The 24,381-nt window shown below is 42.2% G+C and overlaps 1 protein-coding gene across 1 annotated transcript in view; it reads left to right on the forward strand.

Moving 5' to 3' along the window:
- Window positions 1-11,319: 11,319 nt before the first annotated feature.
- Window positions 11,320-24,381, forward strand: part of CIP2A (cellular inhibitor of PP2A) — a 68,962-nt gene continuing 55,900 nt past the window's right edge. The window contains exons 1-4 of the mRNA XM_089692232.1: window positions 11,320-11,522; window positions 12,736-12,883; window positions 17,684-17,796; window positions 21,729-21,823. Coding sequence (XP_089548358.1) covers window positions 11,421-11,522; window positions 12,736-12,883; window positions 17,684-17,796; window positions 21,729-21,823 — 458 coding nt within the window. The 5' untranslated portion in view covers window positions 11,320-11,420. The remainder of the gene's footprint in view (window positions 11,523-12,735; window positions 12,884-17,683; window positions 17,797-21,728; window positions 21,824-24,381) is intronic.

Consider the following 24,381-nt stretch of genomic DNA (forward strand, 5'->3'; position numbering starts at 1 on the left):
TGTAACGCTGCACCAAAATGAAATGTACGTCCTTTTTTCTCCACAAATAGAGCTTTCTTTCAGTGGTATTTGATTGTCTGTGCATTTTATATTTTTTGCGCTATAAACAAAAAAAGACCAACAAATTTGATAACAAAAACTATATTTTTGACTTTTTGCTATTAAACATGTCCAATAAGAAAAATAAAAAAATCTAATTTCCTCATAAATGTAGGCCAAAATGTATTCTGCTACGTCTTTGCTAAAAAAAATCCCAATACATGTAAATTAATTGATTTATATGAAAGTTATAGCGTTTACAAATGGCGGTATATATACTGGAATTTTTTTTTTTTTTTTTACTAGTAATGGCGGCAATCAGCAACTTATAGAGGGACTGCGGTGGGCATTCTGACACTGGGGGGAAATGATTTGGTGTCAATGACATCCCCAGTGATGCCAATACAGTGGTCAGTGCTAATAAAAAGCACTGACACTGTACTAATGGCACTGGGCAGGAAGGGGTTAACATGTGGGGCAAGCAAAGGGTTAACTGTGTGCTGTGTGCTGTTTTACTATGTGGTCTGTGTCTACACCGTGTTCCAAATTATCATGTAAATTCTATTTAAGTGTCACAAAGATTAAATATTTTGTTTTTCAGTTTATCTCATGGATGGCATTGTGTGTCAGGGCTCTTTTGATCACTGAAAACAATCTCGGACACCTGTGATAATTAGATTGGCCGGTGAGCCCAATTTAAGGAAAAACTACTAAAGGAGGGTGTTCCACATTATTAAGCAGAGCACCATTTTCAAGCAATATGGGGAAGAAAAAGGATCTCTCTGCTGCCGAAAAGAGTGAAATAATTCAATGCCTTGGACGAGGTATGAAAACATTAGATATTTCACGAAAACGTAAGCGTGATCATCGCACTATTAAGAGATTTGTGGCTGATTCAGAGCACAGACGGGTTCGTGCAGATAAAGGCACATTGAGGAAGATTTCTGCCAGATCCATGCATTGGATCAAGAGAGCAGCTGCCAAAATACCATTACATAGCAGCAAACAGATATTTGAAGCTGCTGGTGCCTCTGGAGTCCCACGGACATCAAGGGGTAGAGTCCTCCAGAGTCTTGCAACTGTGCATAAACCTTCTATTTGGCCACCAATAACCAATGCTCACAAGCAGAAATGGCTGCATTGGGCAGAAAAATACATGAAGACTAATTTTCAAACAGTCCTGTTCACTGATGAGTGTCGTGCAACCCTGGATGGTCCAGATGGATAGAGTAGTGGATGGTTGGTGGACGGCCACCCTGTTCCAACAAGGCTGAGATGTCAGCAAGGCGGTGGTGGAGTCATGTTTTGGGCCGGAATCATGGGAACACTGCTGGTCGGCCCCTTTAGGGTCCCCGAAGGTGTACAAATGACCTCTGCAAAGTATGTGGAGTTTATGACTGACCACTTTCTTCCCTGGTACAGAAGGAAGAACTATGCTTTCCGTAATAAAATCAACTTCATGCATGACAATGCACCATCTCATGCTGCAAAGAATACCTCTGCATCAATGGCTGTTATGGGGATAAAAGGAGAGAAAGTCATGGTGTGGCCTCCATCCTCCCCTGACCTCAATCCTATTGAGAACCTTTGGAGCATCCTCAAGCAAAAGATCTATGAGAGTGGGAGGCAGTTTACATCCAAACAGCAGCTCTGGGAGGCTATTCTGACATCTTGCAAACAAATTCAAGCAGAAACTGTCCACAAACTCACAAGTTCAATGGATGCAAGACTTGTGAAGCTGCTATCAAATAAGGGGTCCTATGTTACAATGTAACGTGACCTGTTAAAATGTTTAAAAAGTTAAAATGTTGTTAAAAGTTTGATTGAAATAGCTTTTAATTTCAGTAAATATGCTGCAAACACAACAAATGACAATTTTCAGTTCTTTACAACCTATAAAGTGTTTTGAAACTTACTGTGCCTAATAATTTGGAACAGTGCATTGTAAGTTTTTTATGTTTAACAAAAATCCTGTTATCATTAGGAGGTTTGTTCAATAAAATGTGAATTGTACTCTTAATAGTTGATAACATGAGAATTATGCTGGCTGTTATTTACATCAATTATTTAGGTAAATGAGAAAAATATCATTTGCATAATAATTTGGAACACGGTGTATGTTTCACTGTAAGCACGCTGCTTTGTGAGGCTCTGCTTTGTATGGCTCTGCAGAGCCATACAAAGCAGTGTGCAGGAGCTGACGGGAGAGATCTGTATTGTTTACATACAGGTTTCTTCCCAGTCGGAAATACTCAGCATTCTCCGGGTGCTGGTGAGTAATCACCGGCCAGGCCCAGTGATTGACAGCCGAGGCCACAAATGGCAGGGTGGGTAGGGCACATGCGCCCTCTACCCGGAACTGCAAAATCACGTATATATACATGATATTGCGCACCCATGCCGTGCTGTAGCACTATTTCTGCTAGAGGGCGGAGGGGAAGTAGAAAAAAAATCTAATAAAAGAAGGCAGAATCTTTATATTTGGAATGTGTACTGTGTCCGGTAATGGTGCAAAGCTGACAGATATAACCACAGCTGCGTGGTGACGGGCTCCCAGAAGTGTCAAAAGCTAAAGATTCTGCAGGACATTTCAGTGGTTGAAGGCTGCAAAGTTCTGACTTGCTTCTTGCAAGACACATAAGTGTTTAGAAGCTTTTTTGCAGGCAGTTTATAGTGAATTTTTTTAGATGACAAAGTTGCTTTAGGAATTATGACAGGTGTATTGCATTTTTAGGGTTTACCCCTACTCTGGCTGTCCTGCTATGGTATCCTTGTGTTTGGAAGCACAAACTATTTTTTTTTTGGTAGAATATACTTGACAAACTGTCAGGGATGCACCTTGTATCAAAGAGTTTATCTGTAAATAAATATTTTATACAAAATAATTCAGAATAAAAGTATCTTTTTAATAAAAACACTTTAAAAATTGCTAGTTTACTGTTACCTTTTGCATTATCCACAATTTGCATTATATTTGCAATACAACCTCTACTGCATCAAAGAAATAAGAGCTATAACCCTTTGATCACCCCAGATGTTAACCCCTTCCTACCCAGTGTCATTAGTACAGTGTCAGTGCTTATTATTAGCACTGATCACTGTATTAGTGTCACTGGGGATGTCAGTGGCAGTTAGTCAGTTCCCCCCAGTGTCAGAATGCCCACCACAGTCCCACTAAAAGTCACTGATAGCCGCCATTACTAGTATAAAAAAAAATTCCAGTATATATACCGCCATTTGTAGATGCTATAACTTTTATGTAAACCAATTAAGTTACAAGTATTGGGATTCTATTCGCACAGAATGGAGATGACAGCTAGGATTATACTCTGAGTGGAGGATGCCACTGTTTGCTTCCTAGCTTCTGTCTCCGTTTCAAATGTAAGTGAATATTTTGTTTCAGTGTTATTGGTTTTACTACTGAATGGAGCCTTCTGTGTGTTCACATCTCCCCCTACTGACAATGGATCCCTGAAGCAAGCTAGTTAGAGAACGGATAAACACAAACTATTTTACATAAATATTCTAAACAAAGAAGTTTACTTGAACCTGACAACTTACCTAGTTCACAGACTTTATATGAAAAATCTCAAATGTAAGCCAAAATGTATACTGCTACATTTCCTTGGTGAAAATAAGCCAAATCAGTGTTTATTATTTAGTCTGTAGGAAAGTTATAGAGACTAATTTCCTGAAGCCCAAAAATGTCAGGACAGTACAGATATCCCCCAAATACCCCTTTTTGGAAAGTAGACAGTCTTCCATATTTAGTAAAAGGCATGTCGAGTTTTCTGACATTGTATTTTTTTTGTCACAATTTTTTTGAAAATTAAGAAATTGAAAAAAAAAATTTCACCAATTTGTTTTTTTACATTCTGTCAGTAGTGTAGTGCAGCATCATTATATCACTGGCCTGGCAGTGATCAAGGACACTGACTGGTGACTGTGCAGAAAAAAAAAAATATGTTTTTATTTTTTCCTTTTTTTTGTAAAATGTATTATTTATTAATTATTTTTATTAAATTTTTTCACAATTTTGGTTTTATAAAACATTGTGACCATTGTGATTGTACTACTCTAGGGAAGTGATCAGTATTTTTTTTGTTATACACATTCTGATTGCCTATAGCAGTGAATTTCACTGCAATAGGCAAGGATATAACTGAATGAAATGGATTCATTCAGTTGTTTCTTTTTTTTTTGGTGACTAGCTGTGATTGGCCACATCTAATCACATGACAAAGATGGGTTGTGATTAGGCCAGTCTGTACCATGTGATTACTGTGACCAATCACAGCTAGCAACACAATTCTATACAATGGATGGCATGAAAGGAAGGTGTCCATTGATTACAATGTTTATGGAACATGTTGTGATTGGTCACAGCAGTCACATGGTTCCGACAATGGGCCGGTACACAGATCGTTCATCGACTGTGTCTGATGGATACGGCCGGTTACAGATCTCGCTGCAGTGCGACCCTGCCGGCATGCGGGAGGCATCGATCCGCGCAGGAGGATGTCATATAATGTAATTTTGTTATTGTCCAGGTGGGAACTGATTGAAAATGTACAAAAAAATAAATCCTAAAAATTGTAAAAAAAATTAATACAAATAAAAATAAATTTAAAGAACAAGGATTTGCTCGCTTTTTGGTCTCTGGAGAACAAACAGCTTTCGAATTGCTCTTTAGAGAGAACTTGACAGGCAGTGATATCTCGGTCATCACTGCAGTTGCAGAAATTATCAAAATATCCGCTTGTAGCCCCAGTGATTTTCTACAAAGTAAAAGTAATCTAAGTGGCTAACGAGCCACTGGATTACTTTTACAGACGGCAGCAGGGGGTCCCACCCCCGTTCCCACTGCCGCCTTTACCGGGCTCTCTTGTGCAATCGGGGAGCCCAGCATGGAAATGCCCAGCTGCATCTGGCTCCCGGCACACAGTAAGAGGAAGAGATGTCATTCCTCCCACTATGTGATGTCAGAAACGGTCCTTTGTTTTTTCCTGGCCAGGGAAGCAGTCGATCAAACCGATCTGTGTCTGATTGGCTGCAAAGGAGAGATGGGGGGGGGTTTAATAGACCATAAATAGATCTCTCTATAAAGAGGACCTGTCATGACCCATGCTATTACAAGGCATATTGTTTATCCCTTGTAATAGCAATACAGTTGATCAAAAAAAAGTAAGTTACAGTGAGAAAAAAAAGTAAATAAAAAAAAAAAATTGTTGAACCACATCTGTCTCCCCCCCCCCCTTGTGCTCATATACGAATGTGCACGTAGGGCCCGCACACATATTTAAACGGAGATCACAACACACATGTGAGGTATTGCTGCGAATGTCAGAGCGCGAGCAATAATTTTAGTGACAGACCTCTTTTTTAACTACCTGTCAAGAATGGACTCGCCAATGGTGGTGGGACTCACCTGCCTTGTGTGCTGCAGTACCAGGGCTGGCCAGTGGGTGCTCTCAGCAGCCAGAAGCTCACTCCTGCAATCAAGCCATCACCTGAGGCTGATTGCAGGAGGTGTATTTAAGGAATGGCCAGGCCTGCAGTCAGGGCCTTGGTGTATTGTTCCCATGAGCCCCTGTACCTGCATCCTGTCTGATCCTGCTTGATCCTGACTCTGCTTGAACTCTGCCTGCACCGACCTCGGCTACTCCTGACCAATCTTCTGCCTACTCCTTGTACCTTGTCTGCCTGTTAGCTACCGACCCGGCCCGCCTGACTACGTTGTTCTCCATATTTATATATATGTATCAGTTAAGGTTTGGGTTTGTTGCACCTTGTTGTACGTATTTGTGTTAGTTTTGGGTTTGGTTTGTTTCACTGCGTTTATGTTTGTGTTGCCCTTAATAAATTATATTGTTTCACACGCTATACCTGAAGTCTGTGTTCCCCTGTGTCAGTCCACACACCTCTGGTCATACCCGGAGCCCTGACAGCGTTGCTTATGGATATAATTAGGTACCATAATTTGGCACCGTTCCACAGGTTTGGTATATTCTTAGAGATGAGCGAATTATTCAAAAATTCGATTCGGCTGATTCGATGCGAATTTATTCGCTGCAAATTTAACTTATTAAAAGGGTTTCTAGGCTTCAGAGAGCCTTTATATTAGTGCAGAACACTGTACCTTTAATTTAAATGCCCTTGGAGTCTGCTGGGGAAGAGAAATAATACTGTCAGTCAGTATGACATGCAGATGAGTGCCGTCGATCTTAGAATCACTGCACACTTCACTCATTTGGGCAGTCACGGGGCACGACGAAGAAGATGAAGAAGAAGAAGAAGATGAAGAAGAAGAAGATGAAGAAGAAGAAGAAGAAGATGAAGAAGATGAAGAAGAAGAAGAAGATGAAGAAGATGAAGAAGAAGAAGATGAAGAAGAAGATGATGAAGAAGATGATGATGAAGAAGATGATGAAGAAGAAGATGATGAAGAAGAAGATGATGAAGAAGAAGAAGATGAAGAAGAAGAAGAAGATGAAGAAGAAGAAGATGAAGAAGAAGAAGAAGATGAAGAAGAAGAAGATGAGGATGAGGAAGAAGAAGAAGAGGATGAAGAAGAAGAAGAAGATGAGGATGAGGAAGAAGAAGAAGAGGATGAAGAAGAAGAAGAAGAAGAAGAGGATGAAGAAGAAGAAGAAGAAGAAGAAGAAGAAGATGAGGATGAAGAAGAAGGAGAAGATGATGATGAAGAAGATGATGAAGAAGAAGATGATGAAGAAGAAGAAGATGAAGAAGAAGAAGAGGAAGAAGAAGATGAAGAAGAAGAAGAAGAAGAAGAAGAAGAAGAAGAAGAAGAAGAAGAAGAAGAAGAAAATGAAGAAGAAGATGAGGATGAGGAAGAAGAAGAAGAGGATGAGGATGAAGAAGAAGAAGATGAGGATGAAGAAGAAGATGAGGATGAAGAAGAAGAAGAAGATGAGGATGAGGAAGAAGAAGAAGAGGATGAGGATGAAGAAGAAGAAGAAGATGAGGATGAAGAAGAAGAAGAAGATGAGGATGAAGAAGAAGAAGAAGATGAGGATGAAGAAGAAGAAGAAGAGGATGAGGAAGAAGAAGATGAGGATGAAGAAGAAGAAGAGGATGAGGATGAAGAAGAAGAAGAAGAAGAAGAAGAAGAGGATGAGGATGAAGAAGAGGATGAGGATGAAGAAGAAGAGGATGATGGTGAGGAAGAAGAAGAAGAAGAGGATGAGGATGATGAAGAAGAAGAAGAAGAAGAAGAAGAAGAGGAGGATGAGGATGAAGAAGAAGAAGAAGAGGATGAAGAAGAAGAAGAGGATGAGGATGAAGAAGAAGAGGACGAAGAAGAAGAGAATGAGGATGAAGAAGAGGATGAGGATGAAGAAGAAGAGGATGAGGATGAAGAAGAAGAAGAAGAAGAAGAGGATGAGGATGAAGAAGAAGAAGAGGATGAGGATGAAGAAGAAGAAGAAGAAGTAGGATGAAAATAAGAAGAATTCCAGTACAGCAAAAAGTGTATCTGCAGAGAGCTCCGCTATTTCTGACAGTTCTCTGACAGTTCCTTCACATTTACAGCGGTTGAAACATTGTATCTATTTGTTTCCGAATAAAAACATCTGTATCCTAAATGGAAACAAATAGATACAATGTTTCAACCGCTGTAAATGTGAAGGAACTGTCAGAGAACTGTCAGAAATAGCGGAGCTCTCTGCAGGGACACTTTTTGCCGGCTGTAGAAGGGATGAAAATCGGCCGATCGGGAAAGATTCGATTCGTGCATCCGAAGTTTGCTAATTTTCGGATTCGACGCGAATCGAATTTTTCCTAATATTCGAAACGAATTCCACTTCGCCAAGTTCGATTCGCTCATCTCTATATATTCTACTTAACAATTGGGTATTATATTGTGTTTTTATGCATTAAAATCCATCAAAGTGTATTTTTTGCAAAACAATTTGCGATTGAAACACCACTGACCAATATCGTGTGACATTAAAATATGCAGTGCCCCTCATTTTATTCTCTAGGGCCTCTTTTAAAACATGACATATACTGTTTGGGGGTTCTAAGTCGTTTTCTAGCATGAAAAAAAATCGTTTACATGTCGGACAGGAATGCAAGAATTGGCCCGGACTGAAAGAGGCTAAAGTACAGCTCTTATGTAGGAATCGACATGGCTGTCCTGGAAGCTGCAGATCTGGAACAAGTATGTACCACATGAATATCAAAATCCTGTATCCCTGTATTTCTATGTTAGTTTGGGCAATTATTGAACCCAAATCCAGGCAAAGAGAGTTTGGAAGCAGCAGGTAAGTGCTGATCCACACATGTGCAGTGCGGATTGAAGCTCAGGTTTCACAGCTAATTGACACAGTAGTTGTTCTGTGGCTTATGTCAGGTTTACATCCGGCTCAGGACAGGATTAGATCAGGTTCAGGTCAGGATTTTGTGTACAGGTGGGGGGGGCTGAGTGTGTACAGCTGTGGGGATGTAAGTGTATGTACAGGTGTGAGGGGGGCTGAGTGCGTACGGGGGGGGCAAATGCGTACAGGTGTGTGTGGGGGGCTGAGTGTGTACAGGTGAGGGGGCGAATGTGTACGGGTGTGAGGGGGGCTAAGTACATACATGTGTGAGGGGGCTGCCAGCAGGACTGCTCAGTGCTCACTGTAGACTGGTCTGGAGACAAGTTGCTAGACATCACAATGGTAGATTGATTGACAATTTTGCTGGATGTGGGCCTGTGCTGTGGCTGTCTCTTTCCTGGATTGGGCTGTCTCTTTGTTATATGGGAAGTATCTTTGCTGGATTGGAATGTCTCTTTGTTGAACATATAGGGACCTCTGCTGGATTGGGTCATCTCTTTGCTGGACTGGAATGTCTCTTTGCTGGATTGGGATGTCTCTTTGCTGGATTGGGATGTCTCTTTGCAATATGGGGATGTCTTTTTGCTGGTTTGGGATGTCTGCTGAATATATGGTGATGTCTCTGCTGGATTGCCCCATCTCTTTGCTGGATTGGGCTTTCTCTTTGCTGGATCGGGATGTCTCTTTGCTGAATATATGTGGATGTCTCTTCTGGATCGGGCCATCTCCCTGCTGAATTAGGATTTCTCTTTGCTGAATAAATGGGGATGTCTCTTTGCTGGATTGCAGTGTCTCTTTGCTGAATACATGGGGATATTGTCAAGGTCCTACCTTTCCTCAGACCTTGTGCTGCTCCATGTGCTGGCATCCATCTTCGGTGTCTGCAAAGCATTGTGGGATCCTTTATGCTTTCAGCCCTCTGTGGCTCCTCCCCCAGGAGGTGGCGGCTTATCACATATAAGTCTGCTGTTTGTGGCTGTCCATTGCATTTGTGTCGTCTGTTGCACAACAGCAAGCTCCTGTTTAGCTACTCATTGCTTTCCTGGATACCGACTCGGCTTTGGCTAAGACGCCTCCTGGCTTGTGACCCCGGCTCTGGCGACGATTCTTCCTGGCTCCTGATCACGGCTCTGGCAATGATTCTTCCTGGCTCCTGATTCCGGCTCTGGAGACGATTCTTCCTGGCTCCTGATCCCGGCTCTGGCGACGATTCTTCCTAGCTCTTGACCCCGGCTTTGGCTACGATTTCCGCTGTTGGACTTGCATAGACTCTTGTCTTATTTTTATATTAATAAACCTACCTTTAATTGCACCTCCTTGTGTGTCTGGCTCCTCACTCCCTGACAGATATATTTTTGCTGAATATATGGGGCTGTATCTTTGCCGGATATATTGAGATGTCTCTGCTGGATTGGGCTGTCTCTTTGAATATATGGGGATGTCTCTTTGCTGTATATATGGTAATGTCTCTGCTGGATTGTGCTGTCTCTTTGAATTATGGGGATGTGTCTTTGCTGGATTTGGATGCATCTTTGCTGAATATATGAGGCTGTCTCTTTACTAGATATATTTGATTTTTTTCTTTTGGAGTTTTTTTGTTTTCTTAGATCTGCTAGGGGAGAATAGATCAAAGGGGCTTTGAAAAGGTAGTGCAGTTAGTGTTAGTGTAGAGTCCTGCTCAAAAGAATCTAACTTTTCATTGTGGAAGACTTCATATTTTTTATCCAAAATATAATTCCTTACCGTTAAATCTTGAAAGCACTGTTGACTTGGAATACACTTTTCATTTACATATACTAAGTTGTAAGAGTGTTAAAATAAAAGTGGGTGCACTGAAGGACTGGGTGGGATACTCGGTGGGGGGATTTAGTGGACAGCCAGTGGGCGGGCCCTGGGGAATGTTAGTGGTCAGGCCGGGGGGCCCAGCCCTAAAGCTGTGTAAAGGGCCCCAAAATTTCTGACAACTGCCCTGTCCGCATATATGTGAATCGGCACTAATATACAATCACTCGCCACTTTATTATGTACACCTGTTCAATTGCTTGATAACACAGATTGCTAATCAGCCAATCACATGGCAGCAACTCAATGCATTTAGCTATACAGACGTGGTGAAGACGACTTGAAGTTCAAACCGAGCATTAGAATGGGGAAGAAGGGGGATTTAAGTGACTTTGAACGTGACATGGTTCTTGGTGCCAGACGGGCTGGTCTATTTCAAACACTGCTGATCTACTATCATTTTCACACACAACCATCTCTAAGGTTTACAAAGAATGGTCCAAAAAAGAGAAAATATCCAGTGAATAGCAGTTGTGTGGAAGAAAAAGCCTTGCTGATGTCAGAGATCAGAGGAAAATGAACAGACTAGTTCAAGATGATAGAAAAGCAACAGTAACTCATGTCAATATGAACCAAAATCTCTAAGGAATGTTTCCAACACCTTGTTCAACCTATGACATGAAAAACGAAGGTAGTTCTGAAGGAAAAAGGGGGTCCTACCCAGTATTAGCAAGGTGTACCTAATAAAGCAGTCGGGGAGTGTATATTCCTTCATACAACCACAAGTAACACTTTCCACACGGACCTCATGTGACTCAAGCCTATAGCAGCAGCCACAAGCATCAAGGGTTACTCTCTGGAAGAGCTTGCACAAGCGCAAGACGAATCTGAGTGGCGGAGGGACGTGCACATGCGCAGTACACAAGGGCTGGAGCTCTCTGAAACGAGCACACAACGCTCCCTGTGTGACGGGGTCTCACAGAGACTAGAGCTCCACTTTCAACAGGAAACATGTGACCTCCACTGTCTACAGCCATTCTTTGTTTGTTACATTAAAGTTCATTTTAAAAAATGGTGGAGTGGAGGTCACATGTTTCCAGTCGGAAGTGGAGCTCCAGTCTGCAGCCGGACTCCCTTGTACGGACCTGGCCGCCTGTTTCCTGCTACGTAACGTCCTGCCCCGAAAAAAAAAAACATGAAAGTTTAGAGCGCGAGATACAATTGTGTGTACGGAACCGACAGCTGGAGTTGGCGGCAACCATGGACCCAGCTTCCTGTATGAAGAGCTTACTGCTAGCCATAGCGCAGTACAAGAGCAACAAGAACGAAGCGAACGGGGCTGCTGTGCAGAGACAGCTGGAGGTAGAGGATCTCCGTAGTGGTAGACATGTCTGAAGGGTAACTACAAGACCCAGCGTGCCAGGCAGAGGCCATGCTGTGTTCTCTGGTTCCTCCATGCAGGCCCAGGCTGCAGGCCATGCTGTGTTCTCTGGTTCCTCCATGCAGGCCCAGGCTGCAGGCCATGCTGTGTTCTCTGGTTCCTCCATGCAGGCCCAGGCTGCAGGCCATGCTGTGTTCTCTGGTTCCTCCATGCAGGCCCAGGCTGCAGGCCATGCTGTGTTCTCTGGTTCCTCCATGCAGGCACAGGCTGCAGGCCATGCTGTGTTGTCTGGTTCCTCCATGCAGGCCATGCTGTGTTGTCTGGTTCCTCCATGCAGGCACAGGCTGCAGGCCATGCTGTGTTGTCTGGTTCCTCCATGCAGGCACAGGCTGCAGGCCATGCTGTGTTGTCTGGTTCCTCCATGCAGGCACAGGCTGCAGGCCATGCTGTGTATTCTGGTTCCTCCATGCAGGCACAGGCTGCAGGCCATGCTGTGTTCTCTGGTTCCTCCATGTTGCAATCCTTTTCTGTCCTGGGGGGACAAGGAGGCTTCTTGAGAGACACTGTCCTGACCTGCAGCCTGCATTTCCATAGGGAGGAATTGTGTGTTTCCTCATCAGCATGCTTGCGCTGGCTCTGTTTCATTATTGAAGTCAGGAAAACTAGAGGCAATCTAATTTTATTTTTGATAAAGTAAGAGGTTTTTTCCTGTTGTGTCCCATTGGGGTGGTTTCCATTCACTTCCTGTTCCACAATCACAACAGGAAGTGAGAGGAAATCCCTCCAACATGAGGGAATCCCTGGTTGTCACCATTGAAAGGTTTCTCCTCTATTCCTGTTCTGGTGACAACTAGGGATGAGCTTGGGATTGTTGGGGTGCTCTTCTGAACCCATGTGACTGAGCCTGCCAGGAAGCTGTCCTCAGTAATGAGTCAATCATCTGTAACGGCGCTTTCCCAGCCCGGGAGCTCCAGTTATTCTCATGTGTGTCGCTGCAGGGAGAGGAATGCTCCAGTCACAGAAGACTGGCCCATTAGAGGACAGCTTCCGCAAGAGCGATGTGCGTTTCCAGGAACGCTCTCTGAAAAGAATGTTTCGGTGCTTGTTTCTGGAACGTGGAAATGTTTTGTGTGTATTTTTTATTTTGATGAATTTTAGTTCAAACTTGTTTTTTGTTTCCCTTTTGTCTGCAAGGTAATCTTTGGACTGAAGTTGAACAAGTTATTTGCATCAAACCAAATATTACCCAGTGAATGCTTGTGTGCTCTTGTGGAACTTATTGAAGACCCCAATACTAGTCCTGCTATAACATTGAAGACTGTTAACTTATTATCTAGTTTAGGTAAGTATCTTATGTGGAGAAAGTTAATTAGATTTGTAAAGCCAGCTATACACACGATTTCCATAAAGTCTCCCACCCACGTTAAACAGTGTGGATGCACAGATTTCCCACTGACAACTCTTGTACTCTGACAAGACGGTACCCAACAGCTGTCAGAATACCCTCACGGTAACTACATGTCATTTGGGCTGATTCACAGTCATTGGCTGAAATTGGAGCTATGTACTATCAGCTTTAGTTTACTTTTTCTTATTGGTTTTGAGGGTGAGACTTCTAGTTTAGGCAGCTTTGTAGAGTAATATTTGTCACTGACAGAATTGCTGTGTGTAGGACATTTTTCCTTTTGTGTATGTTTTAAGGGAAGTTTTTGGTGTATGTACTGTCTAAAAACGCTTTACTAAGACTAAAAGATAGTGTGTATGCGAGATTAGTTGCATGCTGCTTTATTAATATGTCTTTAGGAGTTTTACGTTTAATGTAACATGTATGGTGACCACAAACATACACAAAAAAAATTCTGTAGTGCTAAAAAGTGTACTATTACTGAGAACAATACCTGAAAAGTTCATGATAAATACAAATAGTAAGAGTTCCCTTCAGCGTAGAAGAGCAAAATCATCAATCTGGAAATTGTTCAATCACTGGAAATTAATTCCTTGAGTGAGAATAAAACTGTTCCACCTGCAGCATCCAAACCAGCAATCTTGGAACAAGATCTAGCTGTAAACAGGAAAGTAGAGTGTCAGTTAAAGTGTTACTAAACCCAGGACCCTGCATTCACTATATCTGGTCTCCCGCACTACACAGAACATTGAAATGCAATTCTTTTAGGTAATATAAACTACTAATCACCTTTTCTCATCCACAGTTAGAGCAGTCGTGTGACTTCTATCAGTGTCCAGCAGAGCATTGGTTAAAGCCTGTAGGAGTTTTCATTCTCCTCTAGGAGGATGCAGGACCCCTGTCTGGACAGTGCTGATTGGCCCTGTGCTGATCACATGTACTCTCCCAAGAAAAAAAAAATCTCTAGTAATACACACCAAACTGAGCATGTGCAGAGTGACGCCACACAATATGTCACATCAGGAGATAAGAGGGGAACACTGCAAGAAGGGGAGGATCAGTGAAGTCAGGATCAAAGTGTTTTTACACAATACAGAGGATTAACTCCTTAGGTTCCACAGTGAGTATAACAAGCATGCTTTACTGCATATACAGACTGATTTTACTGTTGTGGGTTTAGTAACACTTTAAATAAAAAATTTTGTTAAAATATTGCGCTTTGTAAAGCAGTAAACGTCACTCAACATACATGTGTACTATGAAGGCCCTCACACCTATGAAAAGCAATCAAGTCAGTGAAAACAAAAAAATAACACATAAACTTCATTGGTTATATGCATACACTATGAAGACACTCCTACCTATGAAAAGTGATCAAATCAGTAAATAAAAAAACAGTGACAGTGGCAAGTTAAAAATCCTACTTACAGACTGTAGACTAATATAAAACATTCAAAAAGACTGCTTCCAAGATGGCCAACAGCGCGATGACGCCCAGGGCGGATCCTCCCTCTGACGTCATCGTGCTGTTGGCCATCTTGGAAGCGGTTATTTTGAATGTTTTATATTATTCTACAGTCTGTAAGTAGGATTTTTTTACTTGCGCAAATAAAGGATTGTTATACGTATTGCACTATGAGAGGCATGTTTTTTCTTTTATGACAACTTTTGGCACCGTTCTGGAGATCACACTTTGGGACTTTAGAGGTTTGGAAAATCCCTGATCCGGGCATGGCATGGAGAATTGGGTAATATTCCATACTGCAATGCTGGTTGAGACCCCCTATAATTAAGGGGTCTCTGCTTCTGGTAAACCTCCATTTAATTATTTGGTGGTCGTACACGTGTTGGTGAATACCCGAAGGAATACTACCCACGATATCAACACTACATTTACGGCATTGAAATACAGCGTTATTACTGGTTGCAGAACTTTATTTCCATATGGACTTTACTGTGTGTTTGCATGGATAACATGTCACTGTTTTTTGACTTTTACTGATTTGATCACTTTTCATAACTATGAGTGTCTTCATAGTGTATGTATATGACCAGTGAAGTTTATACATTATTTATTTAGTTGTTTTCACTGATTTGATTGCTTTTCATAGGTGTGAGGGCCTTCATAGTGCACATGCATGTTGAGTGAAGTTTACTGCTTTACAAAGCGCAATATTTTATTTAACAAAGTTTTTGTAAAGAGAGGATATCCTCTTTAATATTTGCAGCTTTGTAAGATATGGGTATCGGAAATTTGCGCAGTTTGATCCTGTTAACTTTAAATGAAAACACTTCAAATATAACTAAGGCAAGACCTTTTATTTATTTATTTATTTATTTTTTTTGTTTTGGATAGAGTGAAGAGATATTAGAGTGCTTGTCAGTTTTTATTGCTAGCTGTGCCCTTGTTAAGGAGATTCACCCGCTCTATTTGTACTGTTTACCGTTATCATTGAAAGTAAAAGAAAATCCCACATTTTGGGTTGTCACCAGAAACATAATGCAGGGGAAATCTTCCAATGGGGACACTAGTTTTTGGTGACTAGGGCACAGGAAGTGAAGGGAAATCTCCACAATGGGACACAGATGGCAAGGAAAAAATTGACGGGTTATAACCCCCCCCCCCCCCCCCCTTGATCTGTCCAAAAAAAGGTTTTGCCTATAGTTCTACTCTAATCATAAATAAGCATCCATATACATATAAAATATAGTAATCAGCCTCAGTATACATGGAAAGGAGTCACGGTGTAACTAAGGCCGGCCATACATGGGTCAATTTTCGAATGCCTTTTAATTCGAAAATGGGACCTAAGAATATTCTGCCAATTTTTGCTCTGTTAGTGGGGCAATGGCACCGGCCAAGTTTTGTGGTTCCTCCCCATTTCCTTTATCGGGCATGCTGGATAATTCGTGAAAAACTATCGATTTTTGAAATCATTGGTGGCACCATTGAATTACGGAATGAACGATGTTTTCGATCGAAAAACGTTCGAAATTCGACCCATGTATGGCCTGCTTTAGTAGCAGGATCTGTAGGAGAGTCCAGGGTACGCAACGAGCAGTAGCAGTGCTGCCTCTGCCCAGAGCTGGTAATTAGAAGCTGCAGCTGGCTCCAGTGAAACCAAGCTCTGGAGAGGAGCTGACCTAAGAGCAAGCTTTTGTTTTCAGAAAATATTTGATGTTTGGGTGTTCTAAGTTACTTTTTAGCAAAAAATGCTTTTTTGGCCTGATTCATACCATGCCCACACAGGAACACAATATGCGGTTCTGTACGGTGCATTTTCAACCCTTTTATTTTGAAAGGACTAAAATCTCACCACTCCCAAAGTAGTGCATGCGCTACTTTTAAAACCGCACTGCAGCTGGATCACATGGTACTTTTGTACCATGCTATCTGCTGTGGGTGAACGCAATGCATTTGCAACCTGTGTTTCGGATGTCATTAACTTATTATTGACACATGCTGCAGATCACAAATGGACTGCATTTTGAATGCAGTGTCAATTGCATGGTGTGACCCAGCCATATGTGGAAAATTAAAAAATTGCCCCAGACACAAAGTGGTTAATATTTTAGTAACAATATGGAGGCGTCCTTTAATGAATTGCATAAAACAAAATAGAACTATTCTAAACTAAAATTTGAATTATGATTTTTCGGAGGTATGCAATTTTTTCATTGCTTTGGAACCATTGACTTTGTCTGTCCATTTTACACAGAACTCTTCAGGGTGCCGTTTAGTACAAAACTAGATGCGGAAAGTCTCCGTCCCACATTCCTGGTAGTAAAGTTATGGGGATCTTTTTAGTGGGAGCTGATGGTTCATAGCTCCAAAAGAAAAAATGCATTGGGGAAGATTTACTAAAACGTGCACACAGAATCTGGTGCAACTGTGCATAGTAACCAGTCCACTTTTAATTTCAGCCTGTTCAGTTAGGGCTCGTTCACATTTTACTAATTTCTAACTCTTGTCGAATGCCCCTATAGTGTTTGACAGGCATTTGGTAAGTGTTTTTAACGCTCATTAAACGCTCCCCAAACGCCCTATGTGCATTTTTGAGGCATTTGATAGGTGTTTGTAAAGCTTTAAAACCACACCACAAATGCCTATAATGAAGTTTAATGGTATTAGCGCTCTGCAAGCACCTAACAGCCTCACAAATGCCTGCCAGGCGTTTGAGGAGCATCACCATAGACTAGAATGGGAAGCTTTAACTCCTCCTGACTCGACATGAGGCATCAATTTTGCCGCAAATCTAACACTTCAGTGTGAACATCACTGTGTGCTGCCATGTGTAGAATTTTCATAGGCATTTTAGGAGCGTTAAAAATGCTTCCTTAATGCCTGCTAACAAAGCTAGTGTGAACTTAGCATTAGGCTTTGACAATAAAACCTAGAAGCTGATTGGTTACTATGCACAGCTGCACCAGATTCTGTGTGCACCAATTTTGGTAAATCTCCCCCATTGTCTCCTATTGCTCTTGGTAAGTGCCCCTCTGCGTGCATTCTGTCAGAGCTTTTGGGCTACTTGTTGTTTAGGTGAGTTGCACTGTCTCGTGCTGCTTCTAGGTTTCTTTGCCATCTTCAAATACATTGATTTAATTTGGTATGGACATGTCTTATCTGTCTTTGTATACCGCTGGTGCACTTTGCATCTGTGTGTGTATATTCTGTCCCAGCACAGTTACCCATGTCTATTGGATGTTTCAAATTTTGTTCTCTTTTATGTTGGACAGCTGTAGACCCTGAAACAAGAGAAACTCTCCATACTACTTACAATCTCACCAATGTTTTGGCTGGTGTAGTTTACAGATACAGCTCCATCCTAAGTGATCCAGTTTTATTACAGGTTCGTACATTTCTACTGTTTGTCTTCTCCTCCTACCTCTATAAATCTTAGTACAAAACCCATGTACTGATATAATCATATTAGTATATATGTATACAGTTAGGTCCATATATATTTTGGACACAGGTACAATTTTCATACTGTACTTTTGGCTCTCTATGCTACCAGAATAAATAAAAACAAAACAATCCAAATGGATTTGAAGTGCTGATTTTCAGCTTTAATTCAAGGGTTTTTTTAACCGCCTCCTGCCCGCCATGTAGGGAAATGACGGATTCAAGGTGGTTCTCTGGTTCTAGGACGACGTCATATGATGTCCTCCCACTCTAACCCTGCATGCATGCCGATCTGTGGTGTGCTGTGTCCCTGGGACACAGTGGATCATCGATCAACGGAAAGAGCCGAAGACGTCAGCTCTGTCGTGATCAGCTGTGTCCATCGCATGTAAGTAAGGAAATGCCGGTTATCGGCATTTCCTCACGAGCTATCATGCTGACAGCTCCTGGGGAGAGGAGAGCCGGTAATCTGCATTGCTCAGAGGGAACATGTACACTGATCATCAGGGCACTGATGATCAGTGTAGCCCCAGCAGTGCCACCTGTCATTGCCCATCAATGCCACCTGCCAGTGCCACATCAATGCCACATATCAGTGCCCATCTGAGCTGACTTTCAGTGCCACCTACGAGTGCCTCCTCATCACTACAGCCTCATTAGCACACATCAGTGAAGGAGAAAAATCACTTATATACAAAATTTTATAACAGAAACAAAGAAAAAGTGTTTGTTTTTGTTTTTGTTTTTTTAATTTTCAGTTATTTTTTGGTTTGTTTAGCAAAACATAAAAACCCAGAGGTGATTAAATACCACCAAAAGAAGGCTCTATCTGTCTCAAAAAAAGATAAAAATTTCATATAGGTACAGTGTTGCATGATGGAGCTGAAAGCTGAAAATTGGCCTGGACAGGAAGGGGGTATAAGTGCCCTGTAGGCAAGTGGTTAAATATCAAGTACAAATTTTAGGAACTGCAACCATTTTTATACACCTTCCCTTCATTTTCAGGGGCTCAAATGTAATTGAACAAATTAATATAATCTTAACTAAAATGTTCACTTTTAATATTTTGTTGAGAATCCTTTACTGGCAATGACTGCCTGAAGACTGGAACCCATTTGGACATTACAAAAGACTGGGTTTCCTCCTTTCTGATGCTTTGCCAGGCTCTAACTGCAGCTGTTCCTTGTGAGTTTTTCTGCCTTTAGTTTGGCCTTCAGGCAAGTGAAATGCATGCTCAGTTGTGTTGAGATCAGATGATTGACTCATCTGCCATTGCAGAATATTCCACTTTTTTCCTTCAAAAACTCCTGGGTTGCTTTTGCAGTGTGTTTTGGATCATTGTCCATCTGTACTGTGAAGAGCCATCCTATCAACTTTACTGCATTTGGCTGAATCTGGGCTGACGGTATATCTCTAAATACTACAGAATTCATCCGGCTGCTTCTGTCTTCTGTCACATCATCAATAAACACCAATGACCCAGTGCCACTGGAAACCATGCATGCCCATGCCATCACACTGCCTCCACCATCTTTCCTCAGAATGTACCAAACTGTTGATTTGGCCAGGCCTAATGTTGCTATCTCTCTGATGGATTTGTTTCATTTTTTAAGCCTTACAATGGCCTGTTTCACTTACATGGACAGCTACTTTAACAGCATGATGTAGGTTCACAGCAATAGATTCCAAATGCAAAAAGCACACACAGCATCAACTCCAGTCCTTTTACCTGCCTAATTGAAGAAAGAAATAATGAAGGAGCAGGCCACACCTGGCCTTGAAACGACTTTTGATTCAATTGTCCAATTACTTTTGGTCCCTTGAAAAAGGGATGGCTACTCTTAAGAGCTTTAATTCCTAAGCCCTTCCTCCAATTTGGATGTACATACCCTCAAATTAAACCTGAGAGTGTGCACTTTCAGCCCATATCCATTATATAACTATAGCTTGAATATTTTTTGGTAAATACATTAACAAAACTAAAATTGTACCTGTGTCCAAATCTATATGGGCCTAACTGTATATGTTTGGAAAGTGGAGTATTCTATCCTTAATAGATAAAAGGTTATTAGACCATCTGCTAGCATGTCAGTAGTTTTACATTTTATAATTTTATTAAGCAAACATTTGGATTGTCTTCAGAAAAAAAGATGGACCTCCATGACCTCAGGGTAGTTCAATATTTTCTTATGGGACAAAATTGGAACAGTTACCTATTGCAAACAATTTGATTTGTTGCTTGTCTCCTAATCAACACAGACTGGCTCACACCACTATGTTGCAGTAACACTTGGTAACGCACCATGCATTGGGGTGCCATTCACCCTGGAATGCACCTTAGTGCATCTCCAGAACCAGCTATAGCAGGACTTTTTTTTTTTTTTTTTTTTTTTCTTCTTTCCCTTACATTTTAATTAGACTGCTGTATGCAAAGTGCCTCAGTGCACAAAAACCTTTCATTGTGTTACACTGCATACTGGTGTAAAATGCATGCATTATATCCATAGCTCTTTGTGTTTTTGGTGCCATTGTTTGTGAATAGCATCCCAGTGCACTGCTGAATAGCAGATAATGGACCTAAGTGCACCACTATGCACATATCATAGTGGTTTGCTGTGTTCTTTAACCACTTGCCTACAGGGCACTTATACTCTCTTCCTACCCAGGCCAATTTCTAGCTTTCAGCGCTGTCACACTTTGAATGACAATTGCGCGGTCATGCAACACTGTACCCATATGAAATTTTTATAATTTTTTTGTGACAGAGCTTTGTTTTGGTGGTATTTAATCACCTCTGGGTTTTTTATTTTTTTTTAAACAAACCAAAAAATGCTGAAAATTTTGAAAAAAAAACCCAATTTTTTCTTATTTACAAAATTTTATAACAAAAACTAAGTGATTTTCCTCCTTCTCTGATGTGCGCTAATGAGGCTGCAGTGATGGGCACGGATAGGCTGCAGTGATGGACACTGATAGGTGGCACTGATGAGGAGGCATTGACAGGCATCACTGATGGGCATTGACAGGCATCACTGATGGGCATTGACAGGCATCACTGATGGGCACTGATAGGTGGCACTGACTGGCACTGTTGGGCACTGATAGGCGGCATTGATAGGCATTGATAGGTGGCACTGAAAGGCAGCTCAGATGGGCACTGATATGTGGCATTGATGTGCACTGGTAGGCACTGATATGTGGCACTGATGGGCACTGGCACGTGACACTGTTCAGCACTGACAGGTGGCACTTCTGGGGCCACACTGATCATCAGGGCACACTGATCATCAGTGCCCTGATGATCAGTGTACATGTCCCCTCTCCTCTCGAGCTGTCAGCATGACAGCTCGAGAGGAGAGAAATGCCGATAACCGCCATTTCCCCGTTTACATATGATCAGCTGTGATTGGACACAGCTGATCACATGACCAAGCCGACATCTTCGGCTCTGTCCGTAGATCGGTGATCCGCCGTGTCCGCGGGACGCAGCACACCGCCGATCACCGCGCTGCGCACTCCCTGACTGGCGCATGCGCGGTGAGAATGGGAGGACGTCATATGACGTCCTCCCAGAACGAGAGAACCACCTTGCGCACGTCATTGGACTATATGGCAGGCGGGAGGTGGTTAAAGGTTCATGTTTGTTTTCTTTTCTTTTGCCCATTGTGGTGTGTTGATAGCCAATTCATAATGAATAGGCTGCCTTTAAATTTTGCTTATTAACATGCTTTAACACACAACTGGAAGCAAACATTTGAATCCTCCCTTCATGCATAAATATGAAAACTTGATCTGATTAAACAACTTCTATTTTCAGCTGGCTTATTTATTTGTCTTGCTTATTTTTCAAATATTTTTGTGATATTTATTATATAGAGCCTTCAGCTGCTGCAAAAGTTGACCTACAATATAAGAGTTTTGCATGCAAGTGTCAACATTGAGGAACTAATATCCTTCTTGATGAACAGAATGTAAGTACATTTCTAGCAACCCATTTTAGGCACCTTTTTATGGGGAAAATACACATCTGGTTTTGTGAGATCTGTGTTTCTTCCATGCTGTGAGTATTTTTGTTTTAAGCTATTGTATCTGCCTCCGTTTATTTTTCCTGGTTTTCCACACACTGTGATAAGAATGGTGCATCATAATGATCTGTCAAAGATCTTCAGAGCAAACATGCCATAGAATTCAGTGATGGGGGCATGCACAGTGATGTGAAAATTTGGGAGGCAAACAAAATATACTAATCAGATAGCATTTGGCATACTGGAATTTGCCCAAGGGCAGCCCTGATGGGTTCTAATGAATGGGCTGAAATTCAATTAATGGGTGGCCCTGTCTGTCCCCTCCTGTATGGCATCCTTTGACTAAAAAAAGTAGGAGTCAGGCAGAAAATGAATGGCAAAACCGCAACTACATCCAATCAGATGCAGCTGCTGTTCAGACATTGACAGCCACAGGTGCCGGCTGTCAAAATATAATAGCCCAGCAGAGGGGTTTTGTCTGTCCATGCTGTAGAGCCCCATAGAAGTCAGCTGAATCAGGTTTGCGTTGCTTCGTAAGAAGTTAGAGACAGGTGTGTCTGCAGATTATGCAAGTTTACCCACTTACAAAGAAATGAAGGGTCTATAATTTTTTTATCATAGGTGTATTTTAAATGTTAGAAACAGAATATCAACCAACAATCTAGAAAACACTCATGATACAAATGTTATAAATTGAGTTGTAGTTCAGTGAGTAACATAAGTATTTGATCCCCTACCAACCAACGATAATTTTTACTCCCACAGACTTGCTATGTGCTCATGTGGTATTAGTCCTGTAAATTTAAGAAGATACTCCTAAGAACAACTCATTATTCTGTGGACATGTGTCTTTTTATACACCTCTTTCTTCCATTCAAACCTCACCACCATGGGAAAGACCAAATAGCTGTCAAAGGACATCAGGGACAAGATTGTAGACCTGCACATAGCTCTAATTACAACTAGACCATCAGCAAAAATATTGGTGAGAAGGAGACAGCTGTTGGAGCGATTATTTGCAAATGGAAGAAATCCAAGATAACCATCAATCCCCCTAGGTCTGGAGCTCCATGCAAGCTTTGCCTCATGGGGTAAGGATGGCCATGAGAAAAGTGAGGGATTAGCCCAGAACTACACGGGAGGAGCTTGTGAATGATCTCAAGGCAGTTGGGACAAAGTCACCAAACAAACCATTGATAAACACAATATGCTGCCATGGTTTGAAATCCTGCAGCACCCGCAAGGTCCCCCTCCTCGAGAAGGCACATGTAAAGGCCCGTCTGACATTTGCCAATGAACATCTAAATGATTCTGAGGAGGATTGGAAGAAAGGCTGTGGTCAGATGAGACCCAAATTGAACTCTTTAGCATTAACTCGATTTGCCCTGTTTGGAGGAAGAAAAAATGCTGACTATGACCCTACAGCCGGCATCACTAAATGGTGGGTCACATATGGACCAACTCGCTGTACTGCCCGGACCGCCACGGTCCCGCCATTAGGAAGCCTGTTGTGCCCTGCAGCCATCACCGCTGTCATCCTCATAGCCCACAGTGGGAGGAAAGACAGCTCAGCACAGAGGGTTTGCTTCCCGAGTTATCAGGCAGCTGACCGTATGCTAGGTCGGTACTAGCAACCAATCGCCAGCTTGCAGCTCCCAGCCTCTGTCCAGACTTTCTGTGCCTCTCGCTCTCCTGTGTAAGGTAGGACAAGAGGGAGGGGGGATGTGAAGTAAGGCTGCTTAAGACCTTAATTAGGAGATAGAACAGTTTGAGGGGGGGGGGGAAGCTAAAGACAATTATAAGGGAGGCTGAGCACAGTAATGAGGGGCTAAGGACCATTATGGAGAGGCTGAGGCCTGTAATGTAAGGGGGAGGCTGAGGACAACAATGTGGGGGGGGGGGCTGCGGACAGTAATGTGAGTGGGGGGGGGGGCGGCTTCGAACAGTAATGTGAGTGGGGGGAGCTGCGGGCAGTAATTTGAATGGGGGGGGGGGGGGGTGCGGACAGTAATGTGTGGGGGGAGCTGAGGACATTAATGAGGGACTGAGGACAATTATGTGGGAGCTGAGGACAATTATGGCTGGACTAAGGACAGTAGAGGGGGGGGCTGAGGACAGTAATGGGGGGGAGGGGGGTGAGAACAATTATGGGGGGGGGGCCCCGAGGACAGTAATGTGAAGAGATATCTTGATGTGAAGGGGAGGGAACTATAATATAAAGAGGGGTACTTTGCATGCACGCGTCGCAGGTTGGGCAGCCCATTCATTTTAAAGGGCTGCCCTACCCTAAAGAGAGCAAATTAAAAAGTCTTTGACCGTTCTTTTGAAGTCACACTGCACCGAGCCACTTAGCATGTGTGAAAATGTGCTATAGGTGGTGATGTGTGGAGGTGCATTTAAGAATTAATGACACACCTGCACATCTGATAAAGTACAGTACATTTCTCTGTGGGTTGGAAACACATTCAATTTCACGAACCTAAGAGAAGATGGGGTTGTGCTGT

This window comes from Staurois parvus, unplaced genomic scaffold (genome assembly GCF_062004578.1).
Source record: "Staurois parvus isolate SC_StPar_1 unplaced genomic scaffold, SC_StPar_1.0 ptg000580l, whole genome shotgun sequence".
Lineage (NCBI taxonomy): Eukaryota > Metazoa > Chordata > Amphibia > Anura > Ranidae > Staurois > Staurois parvus.